This window comes from Musa acuminata, chromosome BXJ2-2 (genome assembly GCF_036884655.1).
Source record: "Musa acuminata AAA Group cultivar baxijiao chromosome BXJ2-2, Cavendish_Baxijiao_AAA, whole genome shotgun sequence".
NCBI classification, from domain to species: domain Eukaryota; kingdom Viridiplantae; phylum Streptophyta; class Magnoliopsida; order Zingiberales; family Musaceae; genus Musa; species Musa acuminata.
The window spans coordinates 32752850-32777091 of NC_088339.1; the positions used below are offsets into that span (position 1 = coordinate 32752850).

At 38.0% G+C, this 24242-nt stretch overlaps 1 protein-coding gene across 3 annotated transcripts; it reads right to left on the reverse strand.

Annotated features, from left to right (window-relative positions):
- Positions 1 to 1014: 1014 nt before the first annotated feature.
- Positions 1015 to 23521, reverse strand: LOC103976473 (protein REDUCED CHLOROPLAST COVERAGE 1). 3 transcript variants are annotated; one of them, XM_009391679.3, is made up of 25 exons: positions 23325 to 23519; positions 23072 to 23164; positions 22907 to 22968; positions 22284 to 22376; positions 21290 to 21362; positions 20661 to 20993; positions 20481 to 20548; positions 20259 to 20390; positions 20056 to 20097; positions 18860 to 19384; positions 18404 to 18561; positions 17750 to 18302; positions 14739 to 14801; positions 14530 to 14631; positions 14099 to 14416; positions 13930 to 14022; positions 13750 to 13851; positions 13557 to 13661; positions 12877 to 13010; positions 10761 to 10944; positions 9885 to 10016; positions 9659 to 9771; positions 9347 to 9437; positions 5565 to 8054; positions 1015 to 1346 (listed from the first exon to the last, which is right to left on the reverse strand). In XM_009391679.3, exons 2-24 carry the CDS (start codon positions 23130 to 23132, stop codon positions 5757 to 5759), a joined length of 5835 nt encoding a protein of 1944 aa, XP_009389954.2. In that variant the 5' UTR covers positions 23133 to 23164; positions 23325 to 23519; the 3' UTR covers positions 1015 to 1346; positions 5565 to 5756. The 3 variants fall into 3 exon arrangements, with proteins under 3 accessions (XP_009389954.2, XP_009389955.2, XP_064953059.1); XM_009391680.3 differs by having other exon boundaries at positions 1015 to 1349; XM_065096987.1 differs by lacking the exon at positions 1015 to 1346 and having other exon boundaries at positions 7878 to 8130; positions 23325 to 23521.
- Positions 23522 to 24242: the final 721 nt, after the last annotated feature.

The window sequence follows — 24242 nt, forward strand, 5'->3', positions numbered from 1 at the left end:
TAGAACATTCTTACTAATAACACAAAACTTGCAAATAATTATTACATGAATACCAGCCTCCACTTTCAAATTAAATTTACAATCTATATCTTGAGGACCACTCCTAGGGAATTTTTTTGCACCAAACTTATTTTAAGATAGATATACAAGTCCTTAATAGCTCTTGCAATCAATCTTTGTTTGAATTCAAACTCTAGTAATTTGTTAGCTTTCTATAGGAACACATAATTCTTTCTAATAGCTAGTTATTCCAATACAAGTACTCATTTGTTACTGAGTGGCAATCATTCTTTTTAATCTTCCACTGACCCACCGTGCAAGTTAATTTTTTCTTTCTCATTCTCATGGTCTCTTCTCAATTTTTGTTGCTGGCTTCTAAGCTAGCAAGAAACTGCATTCCCTTATTATGGGAATCCAATACATTTATTCTTGCATTTGCCTTTCTCCATAATGATTATTATTTTTAGTTCAGACTTCAGACACCATCTGCTGTAACTCACATAATAATTGATTGGCTGATACTTGTAGCCTGCTTAAACCTCAAATATGCTCTATCTAAATTTTCCTGTTGAAGTCAAGATGTTAATAGGTTAGTAGTCTCACAGCAGTATGCCACTCACTCTATCCAGGAACAAACATGCAAATGTTGCATTATTAGTTGAGGATCAATAAAGCTAACATTAATTTGAAGTATATCAAGGGAAATGTTATGGTTGTCAACTTGCTACATAATCCGTTTGAACAATGAAGTTTTGCTGCAAGTTAGATGTGATAAAAATAAGACAACATTCAAACTCATTTCAGAATCCTATCCAGTAAAAGAGTAGCAAGTTCCTTGATGCATATCAAAACAATTTACATGCTCCCTACTCACGATACCACAAGAGTGGCGATCAGATTATGGAACTCAGCTAATGAAGCTAAAGCAATGTTCTTTAACATTACAACAGAAACAAATAAAAAGAGAGACATCCTAATAAAGGATCAAATTATTTCAGTTTTGTAAACATGAAATGAATTCCCACTGGGTACTGAAACCCCCAAAACTGTAACATTATATTTAGAATGTGCAAAATTATTTTGATGGGCAGGAAACTCGAGATTCACAAAATCCCAAAACTTACAACATTATGGCTTATGCAAAAACTAATAATAGAATCCTTGAGAACAAAAAAAAACTGAAGAGAAAAGATCCTCATATTTGTCTATCCAATGGAGAAAAAAAAGATGGCTAATATCTCCAACCTGATTCTACATAATTCTGGTCAAAAATTCTAAACTATTCCAGTTATCTCAAGGCTTGGACATTGTATTCTCCATGAACCTCAAGAACATATACTGCAAACCTGCTAAGAAAATGAAGATCTTCAGTAGGCTGACCGGAAAAAAATGCAAACAAAAGGTTGAATTAATGAATAATGCAAAAAAGGTAATCGTTTCAAGCATGGTTCGTCTTACAATATATATTGAGTCGTACCGATGTACCAACATATGGTACAATGGGACATACTGATATACTAGTATGTACCGTCCATACCGGTCTCCTATCAGATTGATATGGAACACCTGTACCGAGCGCTATGCTACGGTATGACGAACCTTGCTTTCAAGTTTCAATCCCTCTATTCAGTGGTAAACACTGATTTAACCCTGTGATATATCCAGAGAAGTTCTGCTGCCAAGATTTAATGAAGATGACAAATGACAAGCATCTATCCAGATAGCAATGATGAACCACACACAAAATAAGATCTTCACAAACATTAGCCCTTATGAGTTTCATTTGCAAGTTAAAAACCCAACCATGTGCCAAGCAGATGTAGGGCAACATAAATGTTAAAGCTGTCTATTTCGTGGATGGACAGTAACAAAAATAAAACCATTGTAATGATATCTTAAAGAAAAATTGGTTATACAATGATCATTCATAAATGTTAAAGCTGTCAATTTAGCGGTGTTATTGAAGTTAAAAGGACAGATCTGAGTTTCAAGAAAATGTGCTGTAAACTTTAGTACTGAGTAGAAATGGTCCTAGGTCAAGTCACATAATATATAATCAAAGTTTAACATTTCTTTCACTTAACTCTCACTGGTTAAACAAATTAACCAGCAAGACACAGCTATATATTCACATGCTAGCCAAAATCCAAGTGATTCTATGCAAATATCAGCCCATATACATGGTATCAAGGTTTGACGTATAGCACAAAATGATATGAAATGGATGGTATATATCGATCGACCATTACATGGACCAGTACATTTTGAGCGATAAACTGAAATATGGCCTCATAGTGGTTGATACAGGGCAGGGATTCGATTCTCGAATCGTATCGCCCAGTACGGGTGGTACGTACCGGTCCGCCAATTGACCGGCTCGCGGACTACCCGCTACCGGGCGGTATCAACCGGCGAACATGACAAGGAGCACGACAATGAGGAAGACGAGGCTGTGGCACTCGTACGATGGAGAAGGCATGACTGAGAAGAGAGTTGGACATGGCGAGACACGAAGAAGCGCTCCGTCGAACGGAACACGGTAGGGGGAGGGTCCTCGCTTCGTCGGGGGAAACACTATAGAGGGCAAGTCCTCGCTTCGTCGGGCGAAATGTGGTAGGGGGCGGAGGGATCGTGGCCGTTGTGGTTGGGGAGGTCGCAGTCAACGGCGAAGGAAGGGATCCTGGCCCAAGTTGGACTGCTGCTTCCCCTTCTCGTTCTCGCCGTCATCTTGGTCTTCTTCCTCACAGTCGCTGCTGAAGGCGGCAGCAACGGGGGAGTGGAAGATGAGCTCGCCCTGGGCTAGATCCCGACCGGATCCGGTTGCTGTGGGAACATTGTGGAGTGCCTCACGGGGGATGAGTTCGAGCTGGGGACGGAGGCGACCTGTCGCATCCTCACCCGCTCCGCCATCACCCCCTTTTTGTCTCTCGAGATGGAAAGGAGGTGATGGTTTCTTCTTCTTTTAAAAAGAAACCATCCTCACTCACATGCGAGATGATTTCTTTTTAAAAGAAAGGTGTACCGCTCAGTACGCCTTGGCATACCGCTCGGTATATCATACCGTATCATATCGAGCAAAACTTGGTACATTGGCACAGTACAAAATTAAAAACCTTGATACAGGATATGTATCAGCCGATATGGTCGAAACTTGTCTTGTATTGGTCAATACGGGTTGGTACCAATCAAAATTTGATAGATACATCCAAATCGGGTCTAGTTTGACCTCAATGATCAAATTGATTATTAGGGCCTCTTTTAGGGCTTTAAATCCCCTTCCCTCCTACCTCTTATGCTCACTCTCATTCTCGATACTGATCCAAATCGGGTCTAGCGTGAGCCCAATGATCAAATTGACTATTGGGGCCTCTTTTGAGGCTTTAAATCCCCTTCCCTCCCACCTCTTTCGCTCACTCTCATTTACTCTCTCATTCTCACACACATTCTCACACTCTTACTTGTGATTAAAATGCCAAATCGGTTGATTCAAGATCAATGGAAGCAACTTCTTCCCGTGCAACAAAGTTGTTCCTCGATGGATCCGAAAGAATAAATTCAATGTTTCCTCCTTATAACCTATTTATTTATGGTTTATATACACTTTATTCTTATCTAAATACAATATATATACCAATAGATTAGGAAAAAATCCTAAAAAATAATTTTTTAAATTTTTTGGCTATTTTTTAGCTTTTTGAAAAATCAGTATGCACCGGCACATCGTACATACTGGTCCACCCATGGATCGATACCACCAGTCAGCATGGCACGATGGTCCTTGCATGGTATATCTCATATATTGAGCAGTACAATCAGTTTTGAAATTTACTACCTGGTATAGGTGGTTCTGCATATACTTTGTCTTTTGCAACTTGAACTGGTAATTCTTGGTGGGCTAGATTTCCAATGAGGATAGAGATACATGTGTGCCATTGAATTATAGATTAGATCAAAAGCAACAGACATTAACCTAAAGAGCTAAGCAAAAGGAATTTGGTTGCATTGGATTAGCAAGTCAAACCCTGGAATTTGCATTAGAAACTTGGTGGTTAGAGAAACTGGAAACTAAACATGGATATCCAATCTGATAATCAAGATTAGAGGTCATCCATGATATCTGACACTCATGTGCAGTTGATGAGAATGGCTAGCCCTAAATTAAACTTATCAAGACAAAGGCTGCTCAAATGGATGTCCTCATTCTGTGGTGCAAAATGGATAGATCGGAATATAAAAGAAATATCTGAAGGAAACAAGTTAGGATTTATGATGTAAAACAGAAATTTTATTTTTGTATGCCATTTCATGCAATGAAATTTCTTTTAATTTTTTTTTAAAACGAGAACAAATAGAGCATAGTACTCCCAACAAAATTGGTAAGACAAATGGTTTATTTTACATGTTTAACCATATATCTATCTGTGGGAAATCTTCAGTAATGCAAAGTTGCAAACTATCGAGACTTTCATACTGTTTCTGATCAAGCCTTCCTCTCTCTCTCTCTCTCTCTCTCTCTCTCTCTCTCTCTCTCTCTCTCTCTGTGCCACACCATCTCTAATCTAAGTTTGCTCCTTGTCAATGCATCTAACAATCTTCTTGGGAAATGTTTGAACCACTTTAACCAAATTTCAACCAATATTTTCTATTCATGCTACCAGCAACTTACCATTGGAACAGTTGTCTATCCTTATACAGCACTTGAGTAAGAGAATTATGCTCTAAAAAAGCCCAAGAAAAACCTACACTAGCTAACTATGATATATGGACCATGCAATCAATAGATAATAATACAGATATCACGAAAGAAACAGTCACTAGAATTAGAGGGTAACAAGATCTCCTTTCTATTCTGAAGCAACACAGCAAGAGTTGACAATCGAGACTGATTAATATGAGGCCCTAGTTTCCATGACTACTGTCTGAGTTTATCACTTGGTTGTCACCTTTTACCCTTTACCCTTGATTCCAAGGAACCCTCAAGTTCCCAGATCATTTTGAGGGCTACATGTTGTATGTAGCAGGCATGAAATACCATTTGTAAGCATTTCTTTACCAGCACTAAGAAACAATCTCCTTATGATTTTATTCTTTTGGCATCGATTTAGAATGTGATTATCACTGTTCCTACCATTTCTTCAACCTTTTCATGAATGTTGTTTAATGTTCTTGCAGCATGATCTATGTTTTCCTTCCCTCCCAGTTTTGTTTCTTTTGGTCTCCACCATGTCTCCCACTCTGCTTACCTCTACATCTGGCACATTTTCTTTGAAACCTTCATGCAAATATCCATGTGTAAGTAATAATTGGTTCTCATGGTGGTTAAGAAGTATTATGCAAACAGCTTACTCACTTAAGTCCTCTATGTAGTCAGAATGGAATGGTAAACTGATTATCAACATAAAATCCAATAAAGTAATCATCATTAGTTTCTAAACTTTATAGAAACTATAATTCTGGTTAAGTAAATGCAATTAGCAGAAAATCATCATAGCTGCTATAACATATATGAAGCAAATTAATAACTAATTGCCTAGCTTGGACAACAAAGAGATAGCATCACTTACATTTCTGAATGTCCAATATATCAGAATTTGGTTTGAATTCTTTATAAAAGATCCCTTGCCCCGTAAAATAGCAATAAAACTGAAGTGCACGTTTTCCAAACGTCGAGTCATGTCCGCCTGGATGTAAAAGTTGACAAATGAAAACATCTTGCCTTCCTGCTAATTGAAGTCACAATATTCTCTTTCTTGCAACTAACTGACATTAGCATCTATACTGGAAGATGCATTTGCTGGTCTTACATCACTTCCTCTTACTACTTTGCTATAAACAACTTTAAATGACTGTGATCCATATGGCCTCTTGAGCAAACTTATAGGCAGCCTTAGTGTCTGTTTACGACGACTTCTACCCTTGATGTATATGCCAAGGCTCCCCTCACCCTCGTACTTTTGGCTACTTTCATGAACATGTTTTTCACCACTAGGCTGTGCATCTTCTCTGAAATCTGTCTCAGATTCCAATTCGGTAGTTTTTGTATTACTACTCTGAGATTCTTCAGCTTCCTGTTTCTCTGACAATTTCCCATCCAGTGATTTTCCAGTGTCTATAACCTGTGATTTCTCATTATTCTCGTCGGTTTTTGTTCCTTCTTCAATATTGATGCTCAACAGAGGGGTTAAGCTCATACCATTACTTACATCAGATGTCATAGTCGATTCCACCGTGGATTCAGAAATCGGACTTAACACAGGCGAGAAAGAAGAAAAATCCACTGGATGACAAACAGGCCATACTGATGCTGCAACAAAGTCAGGTGCATTTGGACCGATGTTGCATTGCCATGGATAATGGTTTCCGTGAAACATGTTGCTGTTCATAGCAAAAGTGGTATTGGGCATAATTTGAGGACGGGTATATGGTGGGTAAATAAATGGCAAAGGATGTAGGATGTTGGGAGACCTGGATGAAGATGCAAAAGGATGAAGAGGTGAGGTACAAATAGGAGGCACGGATGGCATTACAGCCGTTGGTGCAGCATGAAGAGTAGCACTCAATTGCCAAGGTGTCATTGTAGGAATCACACCACTAGGAGGAAGGCCAACACTTACAGGAAGAGGATTAATTACTACAGGAAGGGATGGATTAAATGGTGCAGCAGAGGCAGACAACTTCTTAGCAGGGAGCTCTCTGATATCACTGTCACTAGATGGTAATTTTACCATTGGGTCATCACTAAAAGTTTTCTCAGAGATGTCAACCTTTTGGAGATCCTCTTGGTGGATGCTGGAGGATGAACCGACATGAACATTGCTACACAAGACTTCCTCATGATTTTCTTCTTTGCTTTGTTTAGTGGTTAAGCACTCAAGTGTAAGTGTAACTATGTCAGATGTATTTTCAGACAAATTTAGATCATGACTGTCATTCTGTTCAACCTCTTGAACCTCATTACAAAGTATATTATTGTCAAAACTACTCTTGATGGGCATGCTACCGCTAGATGACAATTCTAAATCTGAAGCTAATGGTTCTAGTGGACTTTCCAATTCACAAACCCCCTCTCCTTCTCCTTTAATTTCAGCTTTGGTCCCCAAGTCTAATACCACATCCTGGGGAGAGTCATTTTCTTGGGCTATATCAGATATCTGAGTCAACTCAGCAGCATTTTCTGCATGTTTCTCATTCACAAATGAGTCCCTTAATTCTGATACATGTTTTCCAGTATATATCTCTTGTTTCAATGGCGTATCCTCTAGGGACTTTAGACTCTGAACCTTGGCAATTGTTCCTGGAGGCGCTAAAGCTACATCTTTGTATGATGGAGAATTTGTGAGACCAACAACCAAATGATTATGCGGCTCAGAAACATCACCTGTTCGGTACTTCTGATCCTTTAATACCTCATTGTCATGATGTAAATAGGGTGCCTGACCATCTACGGAGGGAGCCATTCTTTCAGCAGCATTCCTATAGTTATCAGTGATCTCCTGATTGGTAGATGAAGGCACTGACTTGACTCGGTAAGTCACAGCTCTGTATACTCTCCGACCAAATTTGGTGCCTGGTGACTGGATTTTCATGTTAAGATTATCACTGAAGCTTCCAGGAACTACAGTTCTTTTCTTCAGAACATAATAGCGGTTATTTAAATAAGAAAACCTTGGCTTAGATTGAGCAGTTTCACCAGGAACATCATTCATCTGATAATTGTAGGTCTTCCAAGTACTTGTACGCCGCTGCTTGATTCGCTGGCTTGAACCTCCACCCAACCTTTGCTTTTGAACAGGTTGCCAACCATCTTCTATTTCTGTATTTATGTCCCTTCCATCTTCATCATCAGAAGGAAGCTTATGCTCTGTTGTTCCCTCAGATTGTTGAGAAACTGCTGGCTGCTTTTCAACAACTTCTTCATGTTTAACCTCAACACCTGGATCAATTGTGTTTTTATCATCTTGGGTATTGCTGGCAGTATCCACTTTTTTCGTTCTATCTGAAATTGTAGCATGTGAATCAGCCACAATCAGGTTCTGCGAAGACTGCACTTTGACCTGAATCAGTACAACAATGAGTTCTGGAATAAAAGGTGTACCAATTGAAAGTCTCCAATGAAAACAGTTCAAGTACCTTCAAATTCACATATATAGAAAGTCAACCTTCTTCTAAACAGGATATGTAAAGGTTAGACATAATTTGAAAAAACACATATAACAAGGAACCAATAAGCATTACCGATGGGTCCATTTATAGGTTATCTGATTCATCCGAGAATTTCTTTCTGTTGAAATTTATTTTTATGTATATCTTATTTTAGAGATAAAAGCTACTGGTGAACAACATATGAGTAGAGAAACCCATAAGTGATTCAGTTTTAAGCAAAAAGTTTCACCAAAAGATTTCATCCAACATTATGTATGAGATTATGTATAATCTGGAATAGATGCTTAACTAAAGAACACATATGGTTCTGGTTAATATGGTTTAGTTTATTCATGTTGCCTTAGTTAACAATTAAAGTGATTTTAGAACTTTCAAGACATAAATAATAGCCAAAACAACTTTGAGAAAATTGGGTGCTAGTAAGCCAAAACAATAAGACCCTTGAGATGAGTTAATCAGAACATTATAGCTCATAAAGATTATCTGGATTCTAGATGCAAGACATGCTTCTCAAACATACTTTTGCTAATACTAAAGCATGGGTATTTCACTTATCCAGATGCAGAAAAAAAATTGTGGGAAAATGGAATATCTATTTCTGTTTTCCATGTTCAATTGGATTATCTTTCAAATAATAGGATAAAGGCTATCTAGAAATGCAGAAGTTTACAGTTTCTTCTTGATGTTCAGGCATAGGACAGGCATGGTAAAATAAAAATATGCCTATACTTGCGTGTTTGGTAGCAGACAGCAAAAGATAAGTGTACAAGTCAAGTACAATCTGAAATTCGGATTCCAAATTATGTTTAGCAACTGACTTCTTACTTGCATATTATACCTTAGGTCATTTTGTTAAACTAAAGATTATTCAACCTGATTCACTGCCAAAGAATGAAATCATTAACTCTATTAGTATCGCCTTTGAGACTTATTCAACTTATCCTGAACTTAGATTCAAGATTTGAGATTTTACATGTGGCAAGTGCAACAGAATCCTACGTGTTGACAGGCATGGATACTCAGGTTCTTGACCAAGACAACATATTGTCGGCATGCCCTCAACATGGTATGAAACCTCATGCAGGTACCAAGCTTACATTGTACATGTTGGCCAATATGACAACATGTAAAATCCATGTTTAGATTCTTGGGAGATAATAAACAAGATGAAGGCTCAATGTACCTTTAAACCCAAGTTCTTTTTCTTCACAGAGTCAGCATCTCTTCCTTTACCATCTTGGATGGGATTGATGTAATCAAGGAGATCGGAGACACTGCCAAGCAGAATATACACTAGCACATGATTTCATCACTTTATTAGAAGTAAAAAAGTAAGAAAAACCTGGTCTGGTGTATCTAGTTCATGAAAAAATTACATTCAATTCATGAGAATGTTACTATGTGGAGCAGGTATATGAGAATATACAGAGGACTCATGCTTATAGTAGCTATATACTAAACCATATTGATCTAATCACTGCATTTGTTGCTTTACCTTAGGTGGCCTTTGCTGGCGATAGATGCATCAGGCTTACGTGTACCATTTCGAGCAGCTTCTTGCTGTTCAAGAGCCTTTGACTCAAAGTACTCAAGCCAGGCAGCAGCATCCTGCAAAAATCAAACAACTTCCAGTGACAAGAGATTGACATGCAGAATTAGAAGAACAGAACAGAAAGAAAGATGTCCTCGTGTCTCTCCAGACAACGATGCATGTAAATTACCTGAGTACGCAAGTCATCAGGGCCAAGCTTTGCTCGAAGTATTTGCAGTGTTGTTTGCTCATGTTGAACACTCAAAGGATATGCTTCCATCAAGGAGAGTGCAATAGCTATGGCATGGTAACTTGCTGCAGTCTAACCATTAATGTAATAAAGAAAACTATAAGTTATTTATTCTTAATACTCTTGATATTATAACCAAAAGATCACATGCCTAAATTTTATTGAGAATAATTGACCAAGAAAGAATCTTGGTCTTGGTGAGATTGATAGTCACTCTTAAACCCATTAATTTTAACTATTCCAATTTGTAACTACATACAATTAATTTTTTATTGAGTTGTTATCTGTTTATGCCTAAACTAAAATCTATATGTTCTAAAAATCAACCAACAATTAATAAAACATTATAAAATCCTAAACTACTTAAAATATATGTAAAATTGTTAGAAAGTTATTTATTTATATTCTAATGTATTTAATCTGAAAATAATAACAATAGAAAAAACAGTATTACTCAAATTAGACATGGAAAATATCCAAAAATACAGAAAAAATAGAAATTTTAGTCTAGTGTTTTCTAGACTTGATCTAAGCCTAATTAATCTAAGTGTTAAATTTTTTGGGATCAATTCGATCTTCACTATTGGATAACTAACTTGTAGGGCATCATAAGAAAAACTTTATTGGAACTGAATGACTACAAAAATAAATTAATACCTTAGAAGGTGTGCAGTCACCAGTCAACTTAAACTACATGTGCTTCTATCTCAATATTTAGAATTTATAACCAATAGCCACAATATAGCTTGAAAAGAAGTATCTTAAAGAGTTAAGAGAAACAAGAACAGAAAAAAAAAAATTGAGAACAAAACAAACCTGAATGTGATCTGGGCCAAGTAACCTCTGATTGCATTTCAAAGCTTTATGAAGATATCTAAGTGCCACATGTACATTTCCTAGGCCTTCCTCCATCATGGCCACATTGATATATGTAGCAGCTGTGTTTGGATGAGATGGCCCACAAGTAAGATGCAAAAGATATAATGCACGCTTCACATACCTGATTAACAATCAACAAAAATAAATTATGAAAAATCATAATCAACATCTCATGGAGGCATGGTGATGTCCTATTACTTCTGGCATGATGTCAAAATTAAATAGCAAATAACCTGGAAAAGAAGCTTAGTAACTTCTAATATTTTGTTCCTCAATCTTTATATGCACTTAAGTTTTAGGTATTCAAATAAATCAAGGAATGCAACTGCACCCGAACTGGTCTGTACTGATCGGTATTTACCAATATGGTTTTCATGTTAAGTTGCATCCTTGGTGTGGGCAAATACGAATTAAATCCTGGAATGTCATCTTACAAATGTAGTTTTACCTAATTTGCATAATATTTTTCTCTCACCCAGGAAAATTATGAAATTTATCTACTCTATGAGGTTTTGATAAGGAAGGCAAACTGATGACAAAGGATCTACTCATTCTCCTTCTAGGATGCTGGCTATTGGACTTCATGATATAACTCTGATATAAATGGAGGTATCTGCTTTCTCATGAAAACCAACAAAATTACACAGTGCATCGTCTCATTCATTTGAAGGTCACAATGCACTGGAGAATCTAAAATCTAATCATTAATTCATCCACCCATTCTTTGGCCTTATAAAGAATAAGAAAAGAAATGGAGCCTGAAGTTTTCAAGAACTATGGCAGCAAATGCTTCACCTTATCTGAAGCCACAAAGCATAACTTTCTTAATCCTTTGCTGCCATTTTATGGTTATATCAAATTCTGTATACTAGTCAACATGAACTAATTAATAGACTCCTTCATATCATAAACATTCCATTGCCATTTTTAGAAAACATATTATTGAATAGCTTCTGGCATCAATTTCTTTTTTACGTTGTAGTGCTTGGCCATACTATATATTATGAATGAAAGTAAAAGCATGTCTAATTTAAGGATTGAGACTGATGTTTCTATCTTTATGTAGATCAGAATTATTCCATGCAAAGTTGCAAACAATATTAAATTTAAAAATCTAGTTGAAAAGCTTCAACAGTTACCACCGAAAAGAGTCTATTAAAAAAGTTTCGACAGTTACTGCCCAAAGTCTTACTTTTCAGTCATTGCAAATTTGCAATTATACATCATGAGATAAAGTATTAGTATTTTAACCAAGAATTTGGGGTTCGGCAACTTAAATTGGTGTTCGCTAGTATTTACAGGTCCTATGGTTGACCAATACATGGACCAAGCAATTTTGTCAAGTTCATGTTCATACCAGCTTATCGCCCGGTTATTATAACAGGCATATCATCTTATTATCTTAAAAATAATGAGCTTACCACCCAGTTATCTATACTCTCCATCATTTTCCTGATTTTGCTTGTTACTTATCAACCACTTCATCACTCTAGCCCCCATCCACTCTGCCAACAACACCATGAGCCCCTATGACTTGGTCTTCACCTAATAAAAATGATACCCCATGTCCTATGCTATGCCTCCACCACCTCTGCCACCGCCAGAAACTGTTGGTATGGTCTACACTGCCTACAACTATACTGTCATATATAATGTCAATCACACCAATACCACCTTGCTCCCCTGCCCTTTCTGCCACCTTGGCAACCCTTCTTGCGATCACAGGCACACATTGCCTCCCTCCTCTCCATCACCTCCTCTGACCTCAGTTCCACCCTATTTAGTCAATATTGGTATGTGAATCCTCACATCTCCACCGCCTTCCTTCCCACTCAATATTGACCGTTACTAAGCCATACCAACTCATGATACGGCTTGGTAGTCTGACCGATGATTGGTATTGGTACCAGACCAAGATTTTAATCCTTAATTTCAAGTTATAATAAGAATAAAATACAGTATATACTGTATATAATAAAGTAAGAGATCAGATACATCAAAAGAAAGCATTCCTACATAAAGGTGGACTAGGACAATTGGGTATTGAACTTACTTTAGAGCCAATTCAGTATGCTGAAGTCTATAGTAAAATACAGCTAGATCACCATAGCTCTTCATTGTATCTGGATGATCCAAGCCAAGCTCCCTCTCATTAATGTCCAATGCCTTTTGCTGATAAGTTGTGGCCTAAACATATCAAATGTCATTGTAATCCCAATGAAAGATAACAGAACAAGTTCGAAAGTCATAATAGAAAAATCTCAAAAGTCACCCTTCACATTCAAAGTTTTACAGTTTAAATGATGAGGAATCTGTAAAATTTACATATATACCATGATATTCAACCAAGTCAGAAATAATAGAACAAAAATGTCCGTGATGTATAGACTGATCCAAATCTTTTCAAAAGCTATGAACAAAATTGAGATATTTAGTTAAAAGTTGGCCATATTTAATTAAAAGAGGACAGCAAATAATAGACACACAAATGCTGTAGTGAGATATTGCACTATGATCTATCTATGAGATCTGTTGAGATTCACAGAGCTCACAGCAAACAATAGATGGAAATAGATTAAATACCAAACAAAATATTAGTTGTACATTCATGAAATTTCTCACAATTCTAGTTGACAATTTTTTATTCATAGTGGTAGAACCACACGACAAACTGCAAAATACTCCAAATTATAATAATCATGGCCTTCGGTGACATGAATGTCTAAAAGCTACCTGATTAAAGTCTCCGGTATGGTAGAGAACAACAGCTAAAAGACTGTAGGCTCCAGCAGTCATCCGATGATATGGGCCACAGACTGTGATTAATTTTGCCAGAGCCTGAACCAAATACAACTTTGTTATCAAAGGAAATGAAAGGGAAAATGAAAAGGATTTAAGATGCAGGATAACCTGTATATGCATCTACCTTTGTCCCATAGCTAACTGCATCTTCAAGTTTACCCTTATCAAGAGCCGTCTTTGAAGATTCCAGTAGTTGTCGTCCATCTGCAGATGAGCATGCAACTTGCTACAAAATATTTAGAAGAAATAAGATCCTTGACTGCAGCGAACAGAATTCCTACAAAACTTTCTTTTTGTTTTTTACCTTGTGCACAGGTACAAGGCTGATGATGTCCAATTTGTCAAAGGGAAAAGCTGAATCCATATCAAAGTCTTTGGGTGCCAATTCAATTCCCGCCTAAAAGAAATAAACATGTGAGCTCAAAGAAAAATCAAAGGCCACACACATGTTTTGAAAAGATAAAGACTATTACCTTATGGCACAGTCCTCTCAGGATAGCATATTTTCTTATATCAAAGTAGCTTGAAACTGAGAGTTCCCAGTCATATCGTTTTTTCAAAAATACTTCGAGCCATCTCCAGACAAGGGTATGCACAGGGACAGAAGAATGTGAAACACCAGAATCAGGAAGCCCAAGGAGCAAGTTAAGAGTTGCAGCTATTGATATTGACAAATCTCTGGTGTCAGACACAGCAGCAATTACAGCTCGTACGACATGCTTAAATGCTCTTACTATCATCTCATGAATACAGAGTGACTGTACATGGGACAGCTTCTCTGAAAGCTTGACCTGATATATTGATCAGAATAGTGCAATTAATCATATATTACTAGAATACATCTTGAAATTAATATATATTAGACCGTTTTCAAATTGATAACGAGAGAAAATGGTTGACTTACAACTCGCCCAAGAGAATGCATTCTTAGGCCTCTAGTATGCATAAAATCAGTCAAAGTACGACCATCAACAGGTGAAAGTTCCAATGAACCAAAGTCTGAGACCTGAATACATGTCAAGGTATAATTTAAACTCATCAGAATAGTCATTTGATAAAAAAAAATGGCACTATTTGATGAATTAGGTATAAGCAAATAATATTCAGGCCTACCAACTTCGGAAGAGCAACCTCATCATAATATCTCGATGCCATCTCAGTTAATTCCTGTGGAGACTGATAATGAAAATAAATTATATTCTCACCCTTATACTAAGCATCGCATGATATGGAAATTTCTTAGATTGATAGAACATAAATAGTAACATGTATGCTAAATATTAAAAGATAATATTATAGAAACTTTCGCCACATAAGTATAGCTTAGAAATGGTGCAACTTCTTCTAGAACTTCAAAGAAATCATGTTAGCTTAGTCTATAATTTTCAAAGGTCAGCAGTAGCCACTGAAAACCAATTTTAAGTCTCAAAAATGGATTGTGACTTTGTAGAACTCGAGTCAAATGACCAAGTGTTTCTAGTAAGGAAGTTAGTTCCATCATGTGCTCATGACATCTTTTCAGTTTCAAATATGACCATTAGTTAAGAATCTAACGTCCGATTAACACCTGTTCTACCTTTCCAACTTAGCAAATAAAGATGTTATCGATCATTTGACTGTAAGATTTGCTATAACATGTTCTCTTTTTTCCTTTATATGTTCTTTAGTTCGTGTACTGGATGAGTAGCATTTGCCAGCTAAAAGTAATCAAGGAATGAGTTGGCGCTAATGTACTACCTTGGTGGACTTTCCTCTATCAGCAATTAAGTCTCTGAAAGTATATGTCTGCTATAACATACTTTTAGAAATAGAAGAGAAATATAGAACTTAATAGAAAGATATATGTTGAACTGTTGTCATAGATATAACTCATATAATCAAATTTAATCAAAAGAAGATAGGATAATGGTGTTATTAGGAAAGACGTGAGAGATGAAAACGACTATAATTATGCAGCAACGGTATAGAACATGACAGATACATATGTAGCAGCATCTTTTAGGAGACAAGAACAGGTTTAAACAATAACTATTTGTTCAATAGAAAATAAAGTCAGCAAGGACTTTTAGAAGAGTGAAAAAGGAACTACTAGAATAGAAGAACAGTGAAATATTCACAAAGAAAAAGAGTGAAAGAAACGCAATGTTAAGGACTAGAACACAAAAACCAAGAGGCAGCAAAATTCTTCTATTTCAATTCACTTCAAGTCATGTCCATGCCCAAGGAAACGGTCAATTTACATATGCATGCACATACAAATGGCAAGCAGATTCCACCTAAAACACTATCGGCAACCAAAATAGAAAAAAACATAGTTTAATTTCCTTACATGACACCAATTTCTGTACATTCTGGCCTCAAAGTTAAGAGAAGCTGTTATCATCTGGAATGTTCTCACCCTATAGGACATACCCTCTAAAACTTCACTTCAGATTGAACTATTCTAAAAGGAAAGATTATGACCACTTAATGGTTGCCTGATTTACATGTACATTGGGCAGACAAAAAATCATGATGTTCTTATCACCATATGAAATCATAGAAAGTAATATTTTCTCTAAATTTCCTTCAAAATCTTCAACATTGACAGTTCAGAAATCAAGAAAACAACATAAAAATGAATTAGATGAAAATATAAAACACCGTGTCTAGCAATTAAAATAAGACAAATTCCATTTCTACAAAATTAACCAACAAATGTAAAGTCCAACTTTAGCTTCAAAACTGGTAAATTTTAATTTTCTTATTTTAAAAAAACTAACCAAATTTCTTTGAGACCTTCATAAACCTGTTCTGGAACTTGGGAAGGATATGGAAAAAAAATTGTTATACTTAATTGATCAATATAAAGTTCATCACTTGAGATGGAGCTTGACATCTAAATTAATCTTTTGTTATCCCATGAAATTTTGTGCCAAAGTAGGATCACAATCGTGTGGAGTCATATTAACTTAGACCACAAGAACCAGATCACTGAATCATAAAATTCTGACAACATTAAATATAGCTAAATGAATGTAACACTGATCATATCAATAAATGATTCATACCTAAACTGACCTAACTAGTAAAATGAAGCAAGTGAACTTAAGTTGTGAATCCTTCTTGTGCCAGTAATCCGGTCTAGGTTTCAAGTTCCATCCAATGTTGGAGTTGGATTTCTCAAACTTCATCAACTTAGGTTTCTACATAATCAAACATCTCCCACAATTCTTTTTTTCTTCTGTACTTTCTTCAATCTATGTCCTGTTTTATCTATCAAACAACCAAATGTTTGCCAGCTCAAAGCCTTCCCCCATTTTAAATTTATTTTCTCCAATGTGGCTAGCGAATGATTATACTACTATCTCAAGAGTGGGGGAGCATAAGAAACATTAGTCACAAATAAGTGCATCCTCATACAACAGCATTTAGTTCAAGGGTAACCTACAAACTAAAACCCGAACATCAACGAATACATACTCTGACCAGTGGCCCTGAACTACCATTTGAGAGGAATTTCAGATTAGAAAAGAAATACAATATATTTGATGGATGACTGGATGATATCTTTGTTAGGCAAACATACAATTCTATATACGGCAGCTTTTGAACTTCAGAATGAGGTTATATTAGTCATTTCATGTGCATTGACCTCTAAATAGAATTACTTTATCAAAATCAAGTTGAAAAGATGAAAACTCAGTCAAGAATGCATAAGCTAATGTAATCAAGATTATATTACAAGATAAAAATATTTCATGTTTCTCTCTTGGCATATTTAGTGAAACAAATAAGTTAATGAGGTTAATGTTGGAAAGTGCATGCACCTCTACTTTTCAGTGGCAAGTCAAAATGCCATATTGGACTATTGTCACAAAGATTCTGCATGAAGATACAAAAAGGAATTACGTGGAAAAAGATGCATCAGTAATTTAACTTGAAAAGCTTTTGTGTTATCATAATGTATCTAAGAACTCATTGTTCAAGAGGAAAAGCAGCAATCAACTCAGTCTCAAATATCAGATATAATCTTCATATGAAATTTTTATAACACGTTAATTAATTATGTGTATATATGTTCTGGATTTCAGGAAAACATAGTGGAACTAAACAAATCTACCCCAATTTTCTGTTCAGCATACCTTCATATGAAGTCCAGTTTTAGATTCTTGCAACCGTGTATATGCAGGTTCAGGTAGCAAATCTTTGAGCTTGCAAGCATCCTCTGTTGCTGTGGTTTCAACCTTTGGTTCCTCAAATGGCAACTTCACATCTTTCATTCCTCCAGGCGTCTCATCAGATGATTTCCTGTCAACTGTTGAAATCTTTTCTTCATCAAAATCTGGTTTCTTTTTGTGGTTTTTAAGAATTTTAAGAGGCTTCCCAAGGCCTTCGACTCTTGTCTCACTTTTAGTCTTTTCACCGGTTTGTTTTTTATCTTTTTCACCAGCCTGTTTCTTGTCTTTCTCACCATTATTCTGATCCTGCAAATGCTGTATCCAACAAGCTCCTAATTCCCATCTCATAGAGACATTGCATTCGGCTTTCTCTTCCTCAAGGTTCACTAGGCTGTCTGACAATAATTTCTCCACAAAGGCTTGTGCTGCTGAGAGTTCCTCAGGCTTTGAATTCTGTAAACTATTATATGTACTTTTCTCTCTTGATGTATGGTTTTTGTGAAGAAGCATTCTCAGACTGAAATAATGAATAATAGCTTCAACAGATTGAAGAATTTAAAACTATTTTATATGATAAACTGAGAGCATGAAGAAATATGCCTATACACTAACAAGCACCTGTTGATGTTAAAAGCATTTGCGCCCCCTTCAGGGTGATCTTTGATATCAACACCTTGCAAAGGTAAATGCTCTTCGCTTTTCTCATGATGGTTGACTTTCACAACAGCAATGTAACCACAGTAACGCACATTAACAACCCCTAAAGTGGCAATATCCTGCAGATGAAAGCCCACAAATTTGTTTCACTGAATTAGCTATCAAAAATTGTAAAACATTGTCAAGGTTTGCCGTACCGAGCCGTACCGCCCGGTACGGGCGGTACGTACCGGTCCGACAAGTTGTCGGTACGCGAACCGCCCTATACCGGTCCGCACTGTAGCAGTGCTACAGTAACACTGTAGCGCACTGTAGTAGTACTACAGTGCTACAGTGCTCGATACACCTCGGTGTACCGATCGGTACACCCGTACCGTACCGTACCGAACACGAGTAGATACAATTATATTCTCTTACATGAGCTGCTGTATTTTCATCTGCAGTGATTCCTTTTAGCAAGTTCCTCTCGACAAGATGTTTGGCATCAATTCCTGTTGTTTTACTTCCATCAATCTTTGTATCAACCTTGCATTTTGCATCTGAAACATCTTTGGTGACAGTGATGCTAAAATCCCCTACTGTCTCAAAGTGCAGGATGTTTTCTGACCCTACTGGAAGTGCATCATGTTTTTTCTCCATAGCTTGCTTTACAGCTGCGATGGCTCTTAATATTGCAACATCGACAAACAGGCTATGAAGCAGGAAAGCTCTCCTGTCACGGATTTGTCTTTCTTCTGCAGTTTTACAGGGCATGGACTTAAGGGAAAGGAACTCATTTGCCCAAGGCACCATATCGCTTTTTCCATCCCTACCCCAACCACCTCCATTGCCTCCCCATGTTTCATCCTCAGCAGGAAGGGAAGGAAATATGGATGGTGACTGAGCAGCAACTGGAGGCACAAGCCATGTGTTTGCACGAAATCCATATGGCAGATTTCCAAACTGCAAATAGGAATGTGCTCTTAATTGTTTGAGGAATTAGTACATTCAACAGGCAAATAGCTAGAACTGAAGGAAATTATGAATTATCAATCCAAAAGTAACATAAATGGTAAGAGACTTAAGCAAAGAAAAAAGTACACCTGCCCCAGATTTAAGATGTTGAAAAAAAACGATGTGACACATTGTGGAAAAATAAAAAAAGGCTGAAATAACTGATGAGCAGCTCATGGACACAACTTTCTTCTTTTCTTTAATTAATTTTCTTTACAAAATAAAAAGGTTTCAAACATATACTTACTACTTGCATCCTATACATGGAAAGACTAAAAACGAATTAACGAAGTGCTTTAATATACAAAATTCTGTCATATTATAACTTGGACATTGTGTAAGATTCATTTAAGTGGTAAAGATACATATGACAATAGACGTGGTATCAAGAATGAGGAAGATATATAGGGTTGTTGAAGCAAGCTGTTATAGGACATAGAATTAGATTGATTTTTGACATCAACGATCTTTTGGCAAGAAACATCCGTAAGTTACATATATCCACTTCCCAGCAAAGAAGGTAATAAGAATTAATCAAGCAAAGAACAGGAATAATTAACCAATCAGTGACCTCTTAGAAGTTCTTGTATCCACTATAATAAATAACATGAAAAAGTTACCTTATTTCGTTCCATGAAGGCTTTCATGAGATATTCGTAAGCCTGTAAACAGCACAGAATTCAAGAAAAGAATCTCGTTAGAGGCAAACATCACTGGCGTAACATATAATTCTAAGCAGTACCATGAAATGTACGGTAAAAGATAAGTTAAAGAGTAATGTAATAAAGAACACAAATAAATAGTAAAGAAATGAGTTATTGACGTTATCAAATGCTCTGCTGAGATGTCTCAGGAGATCAACAAGATTGTGGCACAGCACGCGTTGCTTCCCGAGACTGTAAAATCCCCTGGCGCATGCCTCGACGATCACAAGCTTTCCATTACACAGCTTCACCTTTAATTTTACATCCAATGTCGATCAAAACAGATAATTAGCAAATAGTAATTCATAGATATAACTTAAGAAGAATTAAACAAGACGTACTTCGAGGAAGAAGATATGATCATCGGACGGACGCTCGTCCTGCCGGAGATTCGTTGTTCGCCGGATGACTGCAACGGGCAAATTGATCAAGAAAACAGACGAAAAGAACGGTTTTTGCTTGATTCTCGATAAGAACATGCGAATTGGGAAAGAGAGGGGCGGGGGGAGGATTGGACTCACACTGGATGGGAGGGGTGAGATTGGCGAGGGAGAAGAACTCGTAAAAGGCGCCGAGCCGAGGGCACGCGCCGCTCATCTCCGCCTCCAGGTCGGCCGGCAAATCCTTGGTCGGGGACGTCGGCGACTGCGCCTGGCGTTGCGGATCCGGCGGGGCCTTGCGGCTTCCGCTCTCTCCACCGCTCTTCTTCCCGTCCTTAGTGGCCGCGGCGACGGCCGGGGGGGCATCCTTGGGCGGCGGCGTCGCCGGCGGCGAGGGGCCGAAGCAGGTGGTGGAGCAGAGTAGGTCGAGGAGGCGCCGCACGTGCGCCAACGCTCGTTCCTCGTCGTAGTCCTCTGCCCATCATCGCGCTCGTAATTAGATATTTTCCTCTTATAATCGCCAGTAATAAAAGCAAAAAAATAAAAAACAGTTTTCTGCATAAAAAAAGACTGTTTTTCTAAATAGCATTTCGTTTTAGAAAACGTTTTTACTTTCCGAACGCTTTTTTTTTTTCTTCTTTTCATTACAACAGACATTTAAAAAATATTTTTAAAAATTCACTTGATCAAAAAACACTTTTCATGACTTTAATTGCAACCAAATACACCAAATCTACTTATATTTATATTCCAATTGTATTATTTCTTACCTTCGACCAACGTAAGAGTGCATGGCTTAAGTGCCGTAATATCCACAGAATCCTTCAGCCTCGCTCCTCTGACCTGAAATAAAGGACACAATAAGACCAATTATTATCGCTTCAGTAATTCGAAATTATGTCCATTATCTTAAAGCATTTCTTTTTTTTCTGTGTCATATATATCTTGGACAGAAACACCATAAATAAATATATATTAAGAAGCTATAATTAATATTTAATTATTTTTTTTGTGACAGTAATCCTTTTATGATATTATGCACAAATCAACTCTTTTAATATTATTTTTTGTTCCAAAAAATAAAACTCTTTTTATGCCTTTCATTTTCTATGATGGGATGATTGGAAACAATTTGGACCCCAAGTGTCCATCCCACCTCATATCCAATTCTAGGTCAGATGTCCATGCAAAGACTTCCCACCTCATGTGTTCCACATGAGCCACGAGATGCGCATGGTTTTCTATTCACCATTTCCTATGTTCTCATCTACTTTGAATCCAAATCCATAAACCATATATTTTTCTGATAGCTTAAGTATTTGAATATTCGATTGAAGTTTTTGGTGGATAAGTCAGTGATGAATATTTTGTGAAGAAGAAAAAAAAACATAAATGATAGCAACTCATGCTAAGAGTTCAGCAAATCTAACTCGCCCTGTGGTTGAAATCCCACCAAAGCATGTCTAGCTTATGAAAAATGCAATTATCTGCACAACTTGATGAGCTACAGGACAATCTTTTTTCTTCCTTGTATGTGAAAACTGATGCTTGTCGAGTTTTCCGTCTAACTACTGTTCTTCCTTTTAAGGTCCCTATCGAAGTGGAAAGATGGATGGACTATCCAAGCACGACTCTGGAAAGGCAGTAACCCAACCAAAACCCACATCCACATCTTTGGCTTTGCATTTACTATCAATGTCTAGCAAACAAGAAGAATGAATCAACAAATCACAAGAAAACGAGTTGGGAAGATGAAGCTCTTACCTCATGGCACAAGGAGTAGTTGGTGAAGTTACATGTCGAGGTGTTAACACACAGCAGTCGCCGTACGTCGATGATCCTGTCAGTGGATATTCCCTGCAAATAAGCCACGAGAGGTTGCAGGGTGTTTTCTATGGCAGAGACGAAGGACCATACGCAACCAAAAGAGCAACCAATTTTGATTGCTGCAGTGATGATGGTGACGACATTATTTATCTGTACAAGTTAATTTCCATGAATTAACCTCTAGCTATATGGTACCTCAACCTTAGCTGACACGATGCAATATGGTCCCAATGAGTGTGCCAGTCTTCAGAAAAGGGCACTGAAGTGAACCACTCAGTTGCATAAATGCTAATAATAAATGCTCCGTCAGTAAATGTTCCTTTTATCGCTGGTGTTGATACCTCATATCTCGACGACAATGAGGTGGGATCTATCATTCTATTGGTCCAGTGAAGCTGAGAGTATAACCATCAGCTCGACTACTAGTACTTGTGTCCTTCCACGGATTAACACACTCCATGACAGTTCATACACGATGAACCTTTCATACTGTTCCATTTCATCCTCTTACCGAAAGAAAACATAGACCAGAGAAGGTGGTGAGAAGGGCATACACAGACCTTTAGGACGACATGAGACTCATCGGGGAGCTTCACTGTGATGTCCACAGCCAGAGGCAGAACTGGCACAGCAACAGCCAGTGGTCAGTCATCGGAACAAGCATGAAACCAATGACGGCAAGTGAATGGGTCAGGTTTTGCTCTTTAGCGGCGGTAACAGCTTACCTTTCTCATCTTTCTTCTTCTTCTCGCCCTTTCCCTTGCCTCGAGCGCCCTTGGGTGCCATGGGGGACCGCCGCCCCGCTCGCTTCCACTTATCTGTGAACCGTACATACACTCATCCATCACCCTTAACATATCAAGTTGGGTTTCAAGAAGATAAGCTATTGCATGACAACCCATTAAAATAAGCTTGGAACTATCCGGTCTCGGGAAAACAATACAGAGCAGAGATCTCTGGGAATCCAACAGCACTTACCACGAGAGAAGCGTTCGTTCTGCTGATGCAAAAGAGGTCGTATCAATCGGTGAATGGAGTTACGCCTGAGAAAGAGAGGAGGAAGCCGCCATTAAAGATAAGAGAGGCAGGAGAGGAGGGGGAGGAGGAGGAGCAGAGGAGGTAGAGAGATAGAAGCAACGCGAAGGATAGTGAGAGGAGGCGGAGATGGGGTGGGCTACGATAAGGGAGGAAGGGCGGAGATTTAACGGTCAGATACGACGTTGGCAGTTTATGGCAGCGTCCCTGCCCCAACAGTCATCCCAAAATTACTTTTCCCACTGCTTTTCGATCACCCGCTTTCGTACCTGAACATTGACTGGAATCTCCGACTGTATCAGAGATGTATATTTAGCGCGTAGGAGTGGATCCTTCACGAAACTTTTCGTGGCCGGGACCCACTTTTGGGGTGGAGACGATAGGGGGCGGCGTCACAGCCGTCGATCGGATCATGCGATGGTCGCTATTGGGAGCTCCACTTTGGGGCGTCCGCCCAATACGGGTCAGCCAGCGGAGGGTTTGGAGCACTTGGATTCGGATCCGAGAACAGTGGTAGTGGGTTTCGAGATGATCGGATACGGTGGACACAAAAAGTATTGGGCGGACAATAATTGAAAGCATGGCGGTTGGGTCGTCAAAAGGGTCCCACGCGGACCCGAACTTGCACCGCATGGGAACGGGCCACGTGGCGGCCGACGAGATAAAACGGGCTCGGAGGCGCGTAATTTGGGTGAGAGGTGATGGGATCGATGGAGGCCACCTGCATCCGAGTCCGTGCTTGCCGATCTCCGATCGACACCTGGTTCCGATGTCGGCACACGTGCGCTTCGCGTGGAATCGTATTTAACGTGGCGAGAAGAGAAAATTAATTAACTGATGTTGACGTTAAATACCCGCTCG

What these genes read in the sequence shown, in the direction of transcription:
- LOC103976473 (XM_009391679.3), bottom strand. Translation starts at nt 23,132, where the DNA reads ATGGCACCCAAGGGCGCTCGAGGCAAGGGAAAGGGCGAGAAGAAGAAG. An exon ending in ACTACTCCTTGTGCCATGAG is followed by an intron (nt 21,363 to 22,283) that starts GTAAGAGCTTCA and finishes CCTTTATTTCAG; the next exon opens with GTCAGAGGAGCGAGGCTGAA. An exon ending in AAAAGAACTTGGGTTTAAAG is followed by an intron (nt 8,055 to 9,346) that starts GTACATTGAGCC and finishes GTACTGATTCAG; the next exon opens with GTCAAAGTGCAGTCTTCGCA.